The sequence below is a fragment of the Eurypyga helias genome, unplaced genomic scaffold (assembly GCF_000690775.1).
Source record: "Eurypyga helias isolate BGI_N326 unplaced genomic scaffold, ASM69077v1 scaffold41270, whole genome shotgun sequence".
Taxonomy (NCBI): domain Eukaryota; kingdom Metazoa; phylum Chordata; class Aves; order Eurypygiformes; family Eurypygidae; genus Eurypyga; species Eurypyga helias.
Genome location: NW_010227060.1, coordinates 13,947 through 30,152, shown reverse-complemented (window position 1 = coordinate 30,152; position 16,206 = coordinate 13,947). Strand labels below are relative to the sequence as shown.

Genomic DNA, 16,206 nt, shown 5'->3' with positions numbered 1-16,206 from the left:
GGCCGGATTCCGAGGAAAACAGGCTGATAACCTAAAGATCACGCATGCGCCTCACTTATGTTACTTTGTCGGCGGCAAGGATGAGGTGTGATGGGTTTTGTGCCCAGTTGTGGCGATTTCGCTCTGAACTTGGTACAGCGGTCAGCGAGGGGCCTCGTTAGCGGGCAGGGTGCGGGCGTGCCCGCCGGGGGGGTGGCAGGGTCGGGCGTGCTGCCCCGCTGCTTTCGCCTTCCGGCAGGGGGGCGGGGGGGAAATCGTTCCGTTTCTCATTCCTGTGTCAGCCGTCCCAGGAAACAGATCCTTTCTGGAAACGGTGCCGAGTACTTGAGCTTTGTGCCAGCGTTCCCGCTGGATGTGAAAGCAGTGGGACCAGCCCAGAACGACGTTCGGCTGTCTCGTTGTTTGCTCTGCCAGTGCTCTGAAAGGGGGGAGTTTTCTGAGGGCAGAGTATTGTGGAGTAAAAAAGTTTTTGAGCGTGTAGGATTTGATAGTGGACGAGGCAGCGTGGCAAAGTGCTGCCGCTGATCTGCCCGCCTGGGACAGATTTTTGTGTGTTTAAGGCCTGCGCGTGTTCAGAAAGTTGAAACTCTGCAGGAGCTGTTACCCACGCCGTCCCTTAAATCTACGTTGCTGATGCGGTAGGTGGCCTCTCAGTCTATTCCCTTTATGATTGCTGATGGCTATTTCTAAAAATTGATACTTTGGAAAGGTAGGTGTTTTTCAGCTCTAAGCTAATGGAAGAAGAGGCAAATGAGAGACAGTTTTAATGTTCAGGTACCGGTTTGTAACTGGAGTTGAAGTGGTCTCATGGTTTTGTATTTGCTGCTTCAGTTTGCAAAATTCATTGTATAAAAACCCAACGCACATTCTGCCTTGCAAGATGACTTGGTGGAAGATTCCACTTGAGCCACGTATGCTCCATCTCCACAGAGCTTCCTCGAGCAGCTGGACATGGTGTCTGTGCCTCCTCCACAGAGCAGCTGATCGTGCTGTGCTCTGGAGTGGTGAGACCTCAGCAAGACATTTCCTGGCAGTTAAATGCCCCTCGTGTTTGGTAGGGGGTGCCTCTTGTTGTATATCAGAGGTAAGGAAATGCCTGTGGTCTTGTTCTTCTTTTTGCTTTCTGTGATGTAGAAAAGTGGAATTAATTCACAGGACTTGAGCGAAGTGATTTTTATACCCAATGGAAGGAAATTCTTTGGGAAAATTCATAGGTTTTTGTTGGAGAAGTGCTACCCCAATGTGAAGGAAACCTTCCGTACATTTGTGAAGAGCAAGAATTTTAAATTACCTTGTTTGCTGTTCTGTGTGGTCGTCTTTTTGCTGGCTGTTTTGTTTTTTTTTCTGGTAGTATACAATTAAAAACACAGGTTGGCCTGGAAGTTGCAATCTTTCAGGCTCTATACTATCACTTTTCTTTGTACAAAGCTAATTTTTGAAGTCTGCTAAGCTGGTTGAGATCCATAAACCATATTACATTATAAATGTTTATTTGATAGTTGAGCAACTTTTAAAAGTTTTTTATTTCTTATTTATTTTAATGCATGTAAAATGGGGAAGGCTCCTAGGTTTTCACTAGACCAGAAATATCAGGTGGTAAATGATTGTGGAGATTAAGAATAAACACAGTTTCACTTCAGATATTGTTCTGGTATTAATTTGGATGGAGAGTTTGTTCATGTCTTCCCCTATTACCATCCCAAGATGAGGGTGTGGGAAGAAAAGAAAGAAAGAAAAGGGGAAAAAGCAAACCTGAATTGGTTTACTGCTAAGTTGTATAGGATAAAGAGCAGCAAACATTCTGTTAGGAGGTGGATATGCTGTTTCTTGAAGTTGGAGGATAAAATACTTGACACGACATTTGGCATGTGAAACGTTCAAGGTCTTGTACAAATATTAAGTACTCTGAATTACATCTGAAGATAAGTGGTAGAGTACTTGATCAGTTGTTTAAAAGTCACTTGTGTGTTCCTTGAAAATTACAGTGGAAGGATAAAAAATGCCTTGTTGGTAGATCAGGAGTTGAGCTGCTTAGTGTTCACTTGAGTATAGTACAACCCACTTAGTTAAGTGAGGTGTAAGAGCCAGGGAGCAATATGTAATCTGTTCAGCTTACCGCAGTATGTAACTGCACTTAGTGGTTCTTAAGATAAATATGTTTAGTTTTCAGGACTGTGTGTAGTAGCTGCTGTCGGTCTTGCATGGAGGCATTCCAACAGAAAGACTCTACTAAGCGGCTGGAGCTAATCTTTGATTTTACAGTATTAGTTTTGTGTTTTCCACAATGCAGCACATCAGTGAATAACTCCTGAAAAGCACATCGTCCTTGATGCTTTAAAGCCTAAGAAAATTAATAAACCAAACAAGTGCTACTTCAAGAGATTTCTTGTCTTAGCTTCATAAACAGCAGTAAGACCTTTGAGTACAGTTAAGATACTGCTGATAATCTCACCTACTAAAAATGTTTATGAAGCAATTCTAGTAGCAAAGTCACTAAGTAAAACAATGCAAGTTTTACAGGAATATTTCTGCATTTGAAGTTACTGTATGCTTGCTTCAGTGAAATACTTATCCAATTTTTCTGTCTCATGGTGCATGGTGGACATTGTGCTGTGTCTGATCAGTTTTATACATAGCATGGTGGCTATTATATTAAAAAAACCTTGGAAAATCATGTACTGCTTTTACAAGTGTTGTTCTTTTTCTCCTTTTGTTTACAAGATGGTGTACTCTATATGGTGTCATTTAGAAGGTAAGGATTAGGTCACTGTGTAGTATATGGCGATGAAACGTTTGGTGCTATTTGCTTTAAGTAAGCACTGAAGAATTCAGAACTTTCAGGAAGAGCAAGTGACAGGCTTCTGATGCAAGTCAGCAGAGTGTCCGAGACTTCTGATGCGTAACAAGGCAGTGCTGTATGTTCTTTTTCCAGCACAGCATTACTAAGTTGGTATGTGACAGTAGCCTTATTGTTGCAGGCTGGCTCGGCAGTGCACGTTCTTGTGTATGGCGCTTTAGTGCTGGGTATGGCCAAGGCCTCAAACCCACGTCTTGTCCGCACTGCGAACCAGCAGCCTTTGCACAGAAGAACTTTCCCCCGAGGTGTGAGATGCCACGCTCCTAGGCCAGCGGACCCAGCAGAGGAGGGGCTGAGTTAGAATTGCCTGTATTCAGACTTGAGCTCGAAACCTTTCACAAAGAAATGTAGGTTAAATCACTTGAGATTGGGTAGTTCTTCACTGCCCTTCCTAAAATTCCTCTCAAGGATGGTGAGAATCGAACCTAGATGGGGAATTAAAAATCAAGAGGCACGTCAGCAGTGAGAGCCACGGGCTTTCTCCCAGGCTCATGTGGGCAGATGTTCAAACAGTAATGGTGCTGATAGTTTTGCATGCACGCCTGGAATAAACAAATCAGGTTCTGCTAACTGCTGGGGACAGCGCTAGGATGTCTCCCTTGGTCTAACCCTTCAGCTATGGTTCTGCTGTAACTGAGTTTTGTTTCTGCAACAGGATTGCAGCCTAATGTTAGTGTGATACGAATGCTACTTTTCCTTGGCTAGAGTGGTGATGTTCACATTCAACTTTCTGCACTTTTACCTCAGTATACTGACTCAAAGTCTGTATGCTAGAAAGTTAGGGACGTAATGGTTGACTGGCAGTAATTCAGTAGATGAAAACATGGTAGAATTCTGGATAATCACTTTGAGAGAGATTAATTTTCCATATTTAAATATACATCTAGGAGAAATACTGTGCTAACAGCTAGGGTATAGTCAGATACACATGTGCATGAAGTTCATATTCAGTTGTGTTCATGCTGTTAATATAAAGGCTGGGGAAGGAAAAAGGGAAGCAGGACACATGATACGTACTGCTGATGAGCTGACTAAATATAAAGTCACAGTAGCAGGAAAGTAATCGACTAGCTAGCTACAGACACTGCTGATGTCAGGCGAAAAGTATATTTTGCCCTCTGACACTTAAGTCTGTGCTTGCTCTGTGTAACTCATGCGTATTATTTATCATTAAATAATGTAATCCATTATTTGGTTTCATCCATAAATCAGTGATGTAGAAGGCAAATTAGTTATCAGTGCTGTTTTCTTTCAGAAGACAAGTACAGTTATCTAGGTGACTTGCTGTCCTCTGCTGTGTCAGTCAGTCTTGTGTTGCAGACAGGTGGTGTTAGAAATGTTACGCCGAGTTCTTAAGCTTCAAAAATGAAGAGAGGCAGTTGAGCACAGATCTCCGTTGTATTCCAGGTGCTAAGATCATTAGGGAAAGTGATTTTTCCCTTTAAGTTATGAAAGCAGCACTAAATGACTAGTTTGAAGAAGGCAGTTTGAGTTTAAAGAAATTGCCTTGTCATCAAAACTGAACTTGTGCTATTGAGATGAAATTACCTACCAGCTGTGTGGAGTGGTTTGGGTTTGTGTTCTGTGTAAGGGCTTGTTTCTTTTTTTTTTTTCTTTCTTAGTTGGTTAAATGTGTTGTCTTTGACAGCATTTAAAAACAAGAGCAGGCCATATCAGGTACATTTTAAGGCTAATGTAGACTTTCTCCCAGGTCCAGCCCACTCAGCATACCCAAAGGTGACTACTTACTCAGGGTTGTACGGTGACGTTTATTGCACGTTTGTTCAGGGCTGATTTTTATACCTGCAATGCCAAATGAAGAAACACTAGTCTGGTGTTAGACTACTTGACCTGTGACAAATTCTGGAAGGTTAGGGAGTTTCCTGCTTTTTCCCTCAGCAGTTGCTTTGGTTAGAAGATAAATCAGTAAGTTGAGTGTATTTTTGGTGAGTCTAAATTTGCTGCTTTTAGAAAACTCGTGATGTTTCCAATGTTATAAAAAACAGTGTGATTAACATTTTTTTTCAGTATTTCATCTCTCTTTCTGAGTAAGGGAGGCTGGAAGTCCAGATAAGCAAGTCAAGTTTGTTTGTTTTACTGGAGTAAGATAAAAATATGTAGTTCAAAAAAGGTCAATTAATTAATCATTAATTACAAATTAAATGCCATAATTTTTTTGTTAATAGTTGTGTGAGGAAAGCAGTTGGTACAGTTGTTTTGAGCAAGACTTTCAAAAATGGTAAGATAGCATAGAAATGAGAAAATCCCCCTTTTATATGGGAAGGAATCTAGCAGAGATTCTAGTAGTGGTTTATGGATGGAAAAAGTTGCATCCAGTAGTTATAAGAGCTACTTCTAACAATAGGTACAGTAAATCTTTGAAAAGAGAAGTGAGAAGGAAAGAGCTTCCGGTTTTGGAAGAGCTGTGCCCTTGAAGACGATATAAAACTTCGTGTTGAATGTTCACAATGGGTTTGAGTACCTGTTTATTATAGACAGAAGCAGATAACAGATGAGTCTGTTTCCTTGCTTTCATTCTGAAAACCTTGAATGATGTATGTGACACTAGTGTATTGTACTCTCTTGTATTTTCTGAGATTTGTTTGGCATGATCGAAGCGTTCTAGTTAATTAGACTGTTTTTCGATTACAAAAGAACTGTGAAATTCTAGCTGTTCTGTAGATAGTACCTGTACATAAGCTACTAAATATAAATTATTCACAAATCCATTCTGTACTGCTGTGGCTCTTAAATATTGGATAAGCTTTTCATTACTTTTACATCACTGGTAGCCTTTCAAAGCTTTTTCTTCTATTCCACCTAACATTCTGTGGTTAGTTTTTTTCTGGTGGTTGTTCTAAGTTGTTCTGGTGACTTGTCACCTCCATGTGACTAAAATGTTGCTGAGATGTCTTGCCTTCCTTCGAGCAATATTCTAGAGTCAAGAAGACAATTATTGAGAAATCTGTATGAAGAGAATAGATCTGGTTTTGGTATGTTATGTTATATATTACTTTTGAAGGTGCTTTGGAATTGAAACTAATGCTTAATTTCCAGGTTATTTTGAACGCTGAATATTTTAAAGGATTAATAATATAATAAGCAACTATCTCAGTTACTGAGATCAAACAAGGTTAGAAGTCTGATGGCTGCACCATCAGCGTACAACTAAGATGCCTCAGGTCAACATCATGATAGTTACCTAGTCTTACATTTACTTGGGAGGAGTGAGGGGGAAATGTCATGCCACTAAAGCTTCAGTATGTATTTAAAACGGTGAAAAGTATTTGACCTGTAATGTATTATTTTAGCCTTAATTCAATTTTATATGGTTGCTGGTTATACTTTCTTGCTTAGTTTATGAACTGAAAACAGTGGAAAAGTCTAATGATTAAGCTAGTATTTAAGCAGAGTAATCTTTGGTTTTCATTGCCTAGTGTAATTAACAAACTTGGATTTATTTTTTTGTTTTAACGAAGAATAAAAGTGGACTGTTACATCTAAGAAGTGTTCTGCTTCTTGGTAGCTTTAAATTTCTATTTGGGAATGTGTGAGATAATCTTAATTGAGTTGTGCTTGAATAAAAAAATGTTTTAAGAGTGTTTTTGTATTGCTTACCTAATTAATTATATGTCTGGTTTTATATCTGGCTCTGCTATAAAAAGCCAAAGGCTTTTTATAGCAATACAATTGCATGAAATACACTGGAATTTCAGTAATCTTCGTTAAACATTTGGGTCTTGTCTCTTTCTCCAATATGTAACAGGTCCATTTTATTGGTGGATAGAGAAGGACGATGGCAGGCAATAACCAGCTTTGCATTCGACGTTGGACTACCAAGAACGTGGCCAAGTGGCTGAAGGAAGAAGGCTTCTGTGAATACGTGGATGTTTTGTGCAATAGACACAGGCTAGATGGAATTACCCTGCTGACACTTACTGAATATGATTTACGATCCCCTCCTTTGGAAATCAAAGTCCTGGGGGATATCAAAAGGCTAATGTTGTCCATACGCAAACTACAGAAGCAACATGTTGATGTCCTAGAAGAGCTGGGTTACAACAGTGATAGTCACCTTGGCACCATGTCCCCGAGTGTTGGTTCACTACAGGGTACAGATTGGTTTTGTAATGGTGAAGTGCCTCGGGACTATGATGGACCTATTAGTGACATGAATGGTGATCAGTATCAATATGCAAATGGGAAAAACAAACACCCTACCCGAAGACTGGACCCAGAGTATTGGAAGACGGTTTTAAGTTGTGTGTATGTCTTCATAGTGTTTGGCTTTACATCTTTCGTTATGGTTATAGTACATGAGCGAGTACCTGACATGCAAACATATCCACCTCTGCCAGACATATTTCTAGATAGGTAAGAAATTTTCTTGTTTTAAAACAAAATAGTAACTGGATGGTTAAAGTATAGGCTGTCTGCTCTTTATTCTCAGTTTCATATGCTTTTGAAGATGTCTCCCCAAAATAGTAACTACAGTGTAGTAAACCCTTCGGCTAAGATTGAAATGTGCATGTTAGATGCAGAGATTTAGTCTTCCCACAGGAAAATAAATTGAACTGCACTTCTACCCAGTTTATATTTAATTCTGCATCTTTAGCTAATCACAACACAGGAATTAATTTGTCCATTTTAGTAAAAAGCGCAGCTGGCGTAAATAAGCAGCCCTATGCTTTTTCTGAAATGCAGGTGCTGCTGTGAAACTTAACATGTTGTGATATAGAATAACTTTTTAAGAAGGAATATTTTGGTTTGCCAGTGAGCAAGGAAGTTGAAAGGGAATAGCGTTGACACACTGTTTTTGCTCTCTCCCTACTGTTAACTTGTTGAAGAAGGTTTAAGGAAACTTGGAAGTAGACTGAATAGACCAGCATCTTTTTTTAACTGTAGAGTATCTATGTATTAAAACACTGCTGTGACTAATGAAGTATCTGCTCTTTTTTTTAGAAGAAAATATTTCACTTCAGGCAAAAGAGTGACACAATAGCAAAGATAAAATTCTAGTCATTGACTACAGATTTAACAGGGGATAAATGCTCCTGTTGAGGAAGTGCACTTGCACCATAGAGAACTTCTTGCCTAGAGAGTTTTAAAAGAAAAGATCAACTGTTTGAGTTCAGTCTTTATTGTCTAATCTTTTGAGTAGGTTTGTAGAATATCCCATAAATATAGATGTAACTCAGCAAGGATGGACTACATTCAGCAGAGTGGAAGGGGGGAGAGAGAACGGGAGTCATGATATTACTGGATTTTGTTCCCAGGGCACTACCATGGTATTCAGTGGGTGGGAGGATGGAGGAGGTCAGAAAGCAGCAGCTCACAAAACAATGTCAGGAGATTACTACAAAGCTAGCGTTTGAGCAGTGCTTTGCTACCCCTTTGTATCAGGGGGACACAGAACTACGAGGAGCAGCCTCTCTTGAAATCTGTCCATCTGTATTTTGGTAAAATTGCAGAGAGCAAATTTTTATCGCTGCCATATGTGTGCCAGAAAGTCTTTAATCTTTTGACAAGCAAGGCTAGAAGGTGTTTGCATGTAGTGATTATCACTGAAATCTAACTTTGAAAACAATTTTTATTTTTCCTAACACTTCTCTGTGCAGTTTTGCTTCACTACGTGTATTCAGGGGTTTAGGCTTAGCAGCATTTCATTAATTGTGTTGACATGGCATTCTTAGAAGCACAAGCAGCATAATTGACGTGATGCAAGTTTGTGTCAGAATGAAAAAAATTGTTGGGAAACAGTGGTTGAGGAACACATCCTGTTAGTAAATCACATGTATAAATTAAGAGAGCATGCTAGAGATTTTCTTTGACTTTGTGAATTCTGTGTAAATGTCTGCTGAAAATACGTTATTAGAAAGGAGATAACATAATTATAAAATAATTGAAATTCTATTTAATTCAGTCTAACAAAATATTGGGATGTAGTTTAAACTGTTGTCAGATTAATGCAAGTTAGTTTTGTAGTAAGAACTTCATATGCCTTTGTTCACAATACTGAGACTAGAAAGAAAAATTAAGCCTTTGTATTGTCAGTTAACTTTCTTGCTTCATCCTTTTTTTCTAGCGTCCCTAGGATACCATGGGCTTTCGCTATGACGGAAGTATGTGGCGTAATTCTTTGCTACATTTGGCTGTTGGTTCTTCTGCTTCACAAACACAGGTACAGTAAATAACACAGAAATTAACTGGTACTTTGGTTCAGAGAAGGGACTGAAACAAGAATTTATGATGATTGTTTAAGACTTTTCATTCAGTGAGAATCTTGTAAGCTCCTAATGTCCCTGTTAAAATGGATTAGGGAGGATCTAATCAAGAATGGTGACTTGTGAATCTTACAAACAAGTAATCTGAATTTACTTTTCTATCAGATTTATACGTGATTTCCTTCAGAATATACACATTTCAGAGTGTTGTCAGTATATACTCTCATATTGTAACAGTCTTATATATAGGAAGATACTGTGAGAATGAAATTCCACAGCAGCTTGCTGTCACTGAGGGGTAGAAAACCCTTTTGTGTGCGCTCATATTTTAAGTACAAATTTTTACTGGTTTGTTGATTTTTATCAGTTTGCCAACAGAAGGTGTATGAGTGCCAAAGTTACTACAAGTGTAGCTGCAGAGGAGTGGAGCTGTATCTTTTGGTGACAGTAAGCTTGCTACAGTGTCTCACCCTGTCATGTGGAACTGTAACTTTACAGTACTAATTCAAACAAAAAAATAATTTTTTTAAACTCTGAAACTTGCAGCAAAGATGAAGGGATTTCATGGGATTAACCTGGGGTGTGGGGACATGTGTTTGTCATCACTTTCCGTATTTAAAAATACAATGTATTAGGTTTCTTGCAGTCAGCTCCTATGTGTTTTCCCAGATCCATACTTCTGCGAAGGCTGTGCAGCCTCATGGGGACAGTATTCTTACTACGTTGCATTACGATGTTTGTTACCTCACTCTCTGTACCTGGCCAGCACTTGCAGTGTACTGGAAAGGTAAAAACTTAAAATGCTTTCAATTATTTTTCCTGTTTCCTTTTTAATTACTTTTATTTTTAAATTTTATTTAAGATATGATTAAGATTGTTGTGAGCATAATGTTAAATGTGTGTTTGTAAGAATAGTGTTTCTCTCCTATTCCCCTCCATGCCCCTTCGTTAATTGCCACTCTGCAGGCAAGCATTCTTAGTTGTCTTAGAAACGTTTGCTACTTTGGAGAGGAGATAGTTACTTGGGAAAGGGTGTTTAGAAGTTTTCACAATGTAAACCAGAGAGAATATGTCAGAGAAGTGTGTGCTTAAGATACTGAATTCATGGAGAAAGGCTGAAAGTAAAGTAATCGCTTCTTTGTCGTCTTAGATGCATGACTGGGGGGAAGGGGAGCCCACCTATTATTATTTCACCCTTCTAATAAGGGATATTCCATAGAAATGAGATTTACGGTTTTATCCTAACTTGTAGTTAGTAGAAGTTTGAACTGAATATATTGGAAGCTTGACAATGACATGTGGAGAGGTTGAATACATTCAAAAAAAAGGTGGCAGATTCTGTATGTAAATCACTTGTAACAAAATACTTGCTCTGAATTCCAGGAGTCATCAGAGTTATGATGAATACAATTACTAATTGTAGTTACTAACGCGACTCACTGCCACAATATAAAATTCAGAGATGTGCTAACCTGTGTTTCAATAAAAGACCCAACATGATAAATGGTATTAAGCATACATAGTGCTTGCTTTCCAGCTAAATTTAAGGACATACTGTTTGGGCAGTGGGGTTGGAACTTACTAGATGTTCATGTCACTGTCTTTTAGTTGTATGGGAACGTTTGGGCAAAACTCCAGCGTGCATTTGCAATATGGAGTGGCTTTGGAATGACTCTGACTGGAGTACATACATGTGGAGATTATATGTTCAGTGGCCACACTGTTGTCCTGACCATGCTCAACTTCTTCGTCACAGAATGTAAGTACAGAGTGTCAATACTTAAATTTTCTTAAATGTTAAGAATAGGTACTGCTTGCTGTCAACCAAGGGTGCAAGAGTATAAATACTTAAATGTCCTTAAGTATTAATATCAGCTGCTTGACTTCCCCAGAAAGTTCAGAGTGTAACACACATAAATTCAGATTGCTGTGCTCTTTCCTAGGTTCGTGACAGTTCACTTGCAGACAGGAAAGGAGGAGCACCACCTAGGTTAATGGTAGGATGAATAGGGCACACTTGAAAAAACACATAAGCCAAGGAAATTTGAAAGGCTTTCTAGCTTGCTACTGGGAGAATACTAGGGGAGATATGATTGTTCCTATATGCTTCCCTAGGTATCTGCCACTGACCCCTGTCAGGCAAAATACCCAGCTAGGTGGCTGTATGTTTAGTATAATCCATAAAGCCAAAATACCAAACCTTGTGATGAGTGCAAATATATGAACCAATACTGCTGTTCTGTAAATACAAAGTGTGATTTGGTACATGGTGTAGGAAGCTGGGGTAATTAGTTTGAGTTCACTTACGATGGACTGACTGCAGTAACAGTCGTGTGCTGTGTGATACTCTTCCCTTTGTTACATGGAAAAGGCATGATTTTCATTAAAAAATTGGTTGAACAAAGAATTCTGCTTTGCACGGTCCTAAACCATTTTAGGATGCTCTGTTAATCCAGAAATACATAATAACTGTGTTTGTAAATGAAGTCATGAAATGATAGGCATTTGTAATTTGTGTGGTTGTTCTCGTTGGATTTATTGAAACTGTAGATGTAAACAATAATTCCAGATGAAAACAGTCGCTTCATCGCATTTTTGGGTGAAAGATCTGTCTAAAAACTTGCAGTGTCTAGGCCTGGATTTCATAATGACCCAGACTTTTGACACATCCAAGGTTAGTCACTTTCTCTTTTCTCCTAGATACGCCAAGGAGCTGGAACTTCTTGCACACCTTGTCCTGGGTCCTGAATCTCTTTGGAATCTTCTTCATTTTGGCTGCTCATGAACATTATTCTATAGATGTTTTCATTGCCTTTTACATCACTACAAGACTCTTTTTGTATTACCATACGTTGGCTAATACTAGAGCATATCAGCAGAGTAGGAGAGCAAGGATCTGGTTTCCGATGTTTTCTTTTTTTGAATGCAATGTTAACGGTACTGTTCCCAATGAGTATTGCTGGCCTTTCTCAAAACCCACTATCCTGAAAAGATTGATTGGCTGAAGAGTGTGTGGGTCAGCTCAGATTTTTATGAAGTGTTATGACTAAGATCCTACAAGACTAGCTGTGGGGAGATGTAAAGTAACATTTCTCACTCCGTGATCTCCTCCTCCTTGTCTTGTTTCATAGATTCTCGGCCATAAAATGGTGTTCACATATTTCACAGGGATGTGTTTTGTCTCCTTGTTGCTAAAATAGAAAGCAGTGCAGGAACCGGTAAAGGCTATCGGTAAACCATGAATATGAACCAGAATACTGTTACCCTTAGTAAGGTTCTGTGTGAGTGTTTATGTAACTTGAACCTCAAATACGTGCTTGCACTGAGTATGCTATACCCTTTACAGGTCCAACTAATCTCCGTTACCTGACATGTCAGCCTTTAATTATACTAACTAAAAAAATACAATTTTACAAAGACTTTCTTCTACAAGAGTCATAAATCTGTTTTTCAAAACAAACTCAGTGTATACTTAAAGATTGAGGAGTACTGTGTCACGATGAGGAAAGCGCAGTTTGGTTCCTTGCCAAAAGGGTATCTTACAGTTAAATAACAAGTCTTAAAGTATAATTGACAGTATAAATGGTCTGCATACAGGTTGCCAAAAATGAAAGTCTGCCTTGTGGCTATGCAGTGGTGACTTTTTTTTTTTAAGGAGAGCTTACTTAGTCTAGTTAATCAGTTGTCCGTATGGTTGTTCTAGCGTTCGGCAGTTTTCCCTTTTGTGTTTAAATGAATGAGTTAAACTAAATCCTACGTCCACTGAAAGGAAATTTAATTTAGCTTTAGGGACTTTAAAGCCACAAAATAACTTTTGTGTAGTTTTAATTGCTTTATACCCAAACCTGTGCATGCTTTTTAGAAGCAGCTCTTTAACACTGAAAAAAACAGAACAGTTATCTTCATATATCTTCCTGTCCCATAAATGGATGGGGAAAATGCATGTATTAACTCTTTCAGGAAAAGTAATAATAGTGAGTATTGGAAATAGTGCTCATATTGATGTATGTTTTAGCACTCTGGTGTCAACAATATGGTGAATATCTCTGGATATATATACACAGGATATTTGTTTATATATATATAAACACACACAGTATTATGTTCTTCTATGACAAGTATGAAAAGAGACTAGTTCTTAAATTCAGTTGCTCATTTACTACGCTGAAAGATAAAAGTACCATAAGCAGTTGAGTTTTGGTTGCTTAAAAAAGCCCTAACAAAACACACACACACACCCCTGACCCCCCCCCCAAGTAGCACTCGGAGTCCATAATGCGTGAGCAGGAGTCATACAGTGGGGGATCTCTTATGCAGTGGCTTGTAGGGAGACAATACTAACGTTGGATGTGGAGGTTTGAATCTGGATGTATGCTAAATGAAAACTTATAGGTAAAAGGTGCAAATCATAAAAATGGTAAAGACCTTTTGATTTGCTTATTGCAGTTTCAGAATAGGTGGTATGTGCAAAAGGTAGTGTAAGTCAGCCTTGGAAAATTACGTGAGGCATTTCCAGCTTGGTACAAGCTGACTTAATGGCCACAATGTACTTAAGTTTGCACGGAAAAGAATCTCTTGGGTGTTTTGCAAGACAGTTTTGTATTTGGAGGCTTGTAACCTACTGTGGGCTACTCCTGGCTGTATTGTGTTCCTTTCATAAACCCGGAGGGTACTAACTTGACTATCCTCCGCTCTTTGTACTATATTACTTTTGTAACTTAATTCGTCTCCTATTCCACAGAGGAATTGTGAGTCTTAAGAGTCTCTCTGCCAACTGTATTGAGCACACATACATTGTACTATTCTGCAGGCTTTTATATTTGTAACATTCCAAATTTTTAGCAAAATTGCAGCTACGTTGTTCAATCAGCCGTAGCCTAATGGCTCTTGCCATCCAAATCAGGTGACGTATGCTTACACTTGAGAAAAAAAGAAATATTCTGAATGATTTAAAGACCTTTCATTTGCTGCTGTTACCTTTCTGATCTCAGAAAGGCAATTTGAACATTCCTCTTGAGACTATAATCAATTTGCTAATGTATGTTTGCCTTTGCAATGCACACACGGTTGTGAATGCTATTTTTTTTTTTTAAGCTCTAGGAAGGCATCTGTACTCGGGGTGTGCAGGATTACATTCTGAGTTCTAACACAGGGAGGGGTGTGCAGTTAAACTGCAAAGCTGTCGATTCTGAGAAGAACTATGTCCGTGCTAACTGGCATAGCTGTGTCTAAGCTGAAAGATTATTTTGCAGTTTCGATGGGCAGGAGAATTTTCAAGTACAGCACAGTGTAACGATGTTTACATAAAGTAAAGCTATCATTTCAGTGTTTTGGTTTTTTTTTTTTTTAATGAAGTTCATATACTTTGAAACATAAGGCTTCTTTCTTTGTTCTAATTTAATTCTTCAAATTCTGTTAAGTTTCTATGTTTTAAATCAGCATTGCCTATCAGTGTTTTTTAAAGGAAACTTGTTCTTTTGTGCTGTTTCCCTTGATGCTAAATATCTTAGTCCAAGATAAGTAATATACAGAGTTGGTTTTGTGAGCATTGAAGTGGGTTAACATATTTTCGGGATAATTGTCCTTTTCTATTTTGGAAGTTCATTTTGTCTGCCTAAAAACATGCAAGAGGAAGGCTTGAAGTTGATAGAAGACAGAAAAATCTGATCTTGCATGCAAAAGAGCACAGGACAGGCTGTGAAGTTAGTCTTGTAATTTTTATTGTTAGTTAGATGGAAACTAGCTGCAAGTAACTGACAGGCTTAACATTCTGTACATCCTTTTTCAAGAGTCGTTTTGCTGCTTCTCTGCTGCTGACAAGCACTAACAAGTAAAAGCAGAGCACCGTTGGGCCTTGGATTTAATGCTGAATATGTTCAGGGTTGTCCTTTTCCCATGCCCCAGTCTTTTTCCTGTCCTTTAACCTGCTGCACCTACTTTGTGCAAAGTCATCTCCGTGGTTTGTAGGCGTGCACACGTTATCTGAATTCAGAGTAACGAATGAATTACTGCATTGTATCAGCCAGTTCAAGTGTCTAATGACAGTAGTCTAGTACTACAAAGTGCACAAAGTAACCAAGTAGAAAAGTCTTAACTGAGTAACTCTGGATATACAAAAGAAGGGATGGGTCACTTTTTTTGGTAGCTTAGCAAATCTAGTAATACTTGAGACCTGACAATAGTCTTGAGCTCTTTCTTATTATTATCAGTTTGGGGATATGTATGCACATACCTGAAAGCGATATACATACAGGCATTCCCCCCATCATATTTTTTTTGTCGTTGTACCTTATGACACAGCTGCTTATAATAGCTTTCCTAAACATTTTCCTTTAGTTTTTCCTTTCTGGAAGATCCCTTAAACTAGTAGTTTTATGATATTACACCTGCATACAGAAAGTAAATTTTCATGGATGTGTTTTTTAGCAAATTCTGACTACACTGACAGAAGCTTACGGAAGGGTCTGTAAGCAAAGTTCGTCCAGCTGTTGTTGAATGATACAGAAAGCTTCCCTGTGTGCTGATTATCTTCATGTCCTCTGGCAAACAAGGTAACTCATACGAAGTGTTGGTACAGAAGTGTGGATAGGCCTGAAGTATTTAAATGTCCAAGACTAGCAAGATTTAGATCCTGTAAGTATACGGCTTGTGATGGGGCAAGTGATATGCTTAACTTTAAACAAATCACTAAATACTCTTGAATTCAGTGAGGGTTACCATTTTAGTTTAAGTCTTTTCTTGGATAAGGCCAAGAATGTGCGTGGTGTACTGCTGCAGTAATGGGAGTAGGCAATGTCACTTGCTTTAGGGTTTTCCCCGATTTCTTCTCTCCCTGCCCCAATCTACTGTAGGAGAAAACATTCCAGTAGAATTTCAAAGAAATTACTAATTAACTGGGTTCTGAAAGAATGAATCTCTTTAAAATAAAAAAAAAAGAGGGGGAAGGAGGGGCCAAAAAAAGAAATCATCAAAACAAAACCTTGATAGTTAATGATTGGAAAAGAAAGCTATTTTTTGATGTAAGCATGTTAAATAAAGTTATTTAGAAGCATTGAAACCCTTCAAAGAGAATAAAAGCACAGGTTCTTGTAACCTTTCTTTTTCTGTATGTCTGTGTCTCAGGTA

The 16,206-nt window shown here is 38.6% G+C and overlaps 1 protein-coding gene across 1 annotated transcript; it reads left to right on the top strand.

Moving 5' to 3' along the window:
- Positions 1–6,653: 6,653 nt before the first annotated feature.
- On the top strand, positions 6,654–12,086 carry SAMD8 (sterile alpha motif domain containing 8). The gene is made up of 5 exons (XM_010155192.1): positions 6,654–7,231; positions 8,943–9,038; positions 9,751–9,868; positions 10,690–10,840; positions 11,782–12,086. Exons 1-5 carry the CDS (start codon positions 6,654–6,656, stop codon positions 12,084–12,086), a joined length of 1,248 nt encoding a protein of 415 aa, XP_010153494.1.
- The last annotated feature ends 4,120 nt before the right edge of the window (positions 12,087–16,206 follow it).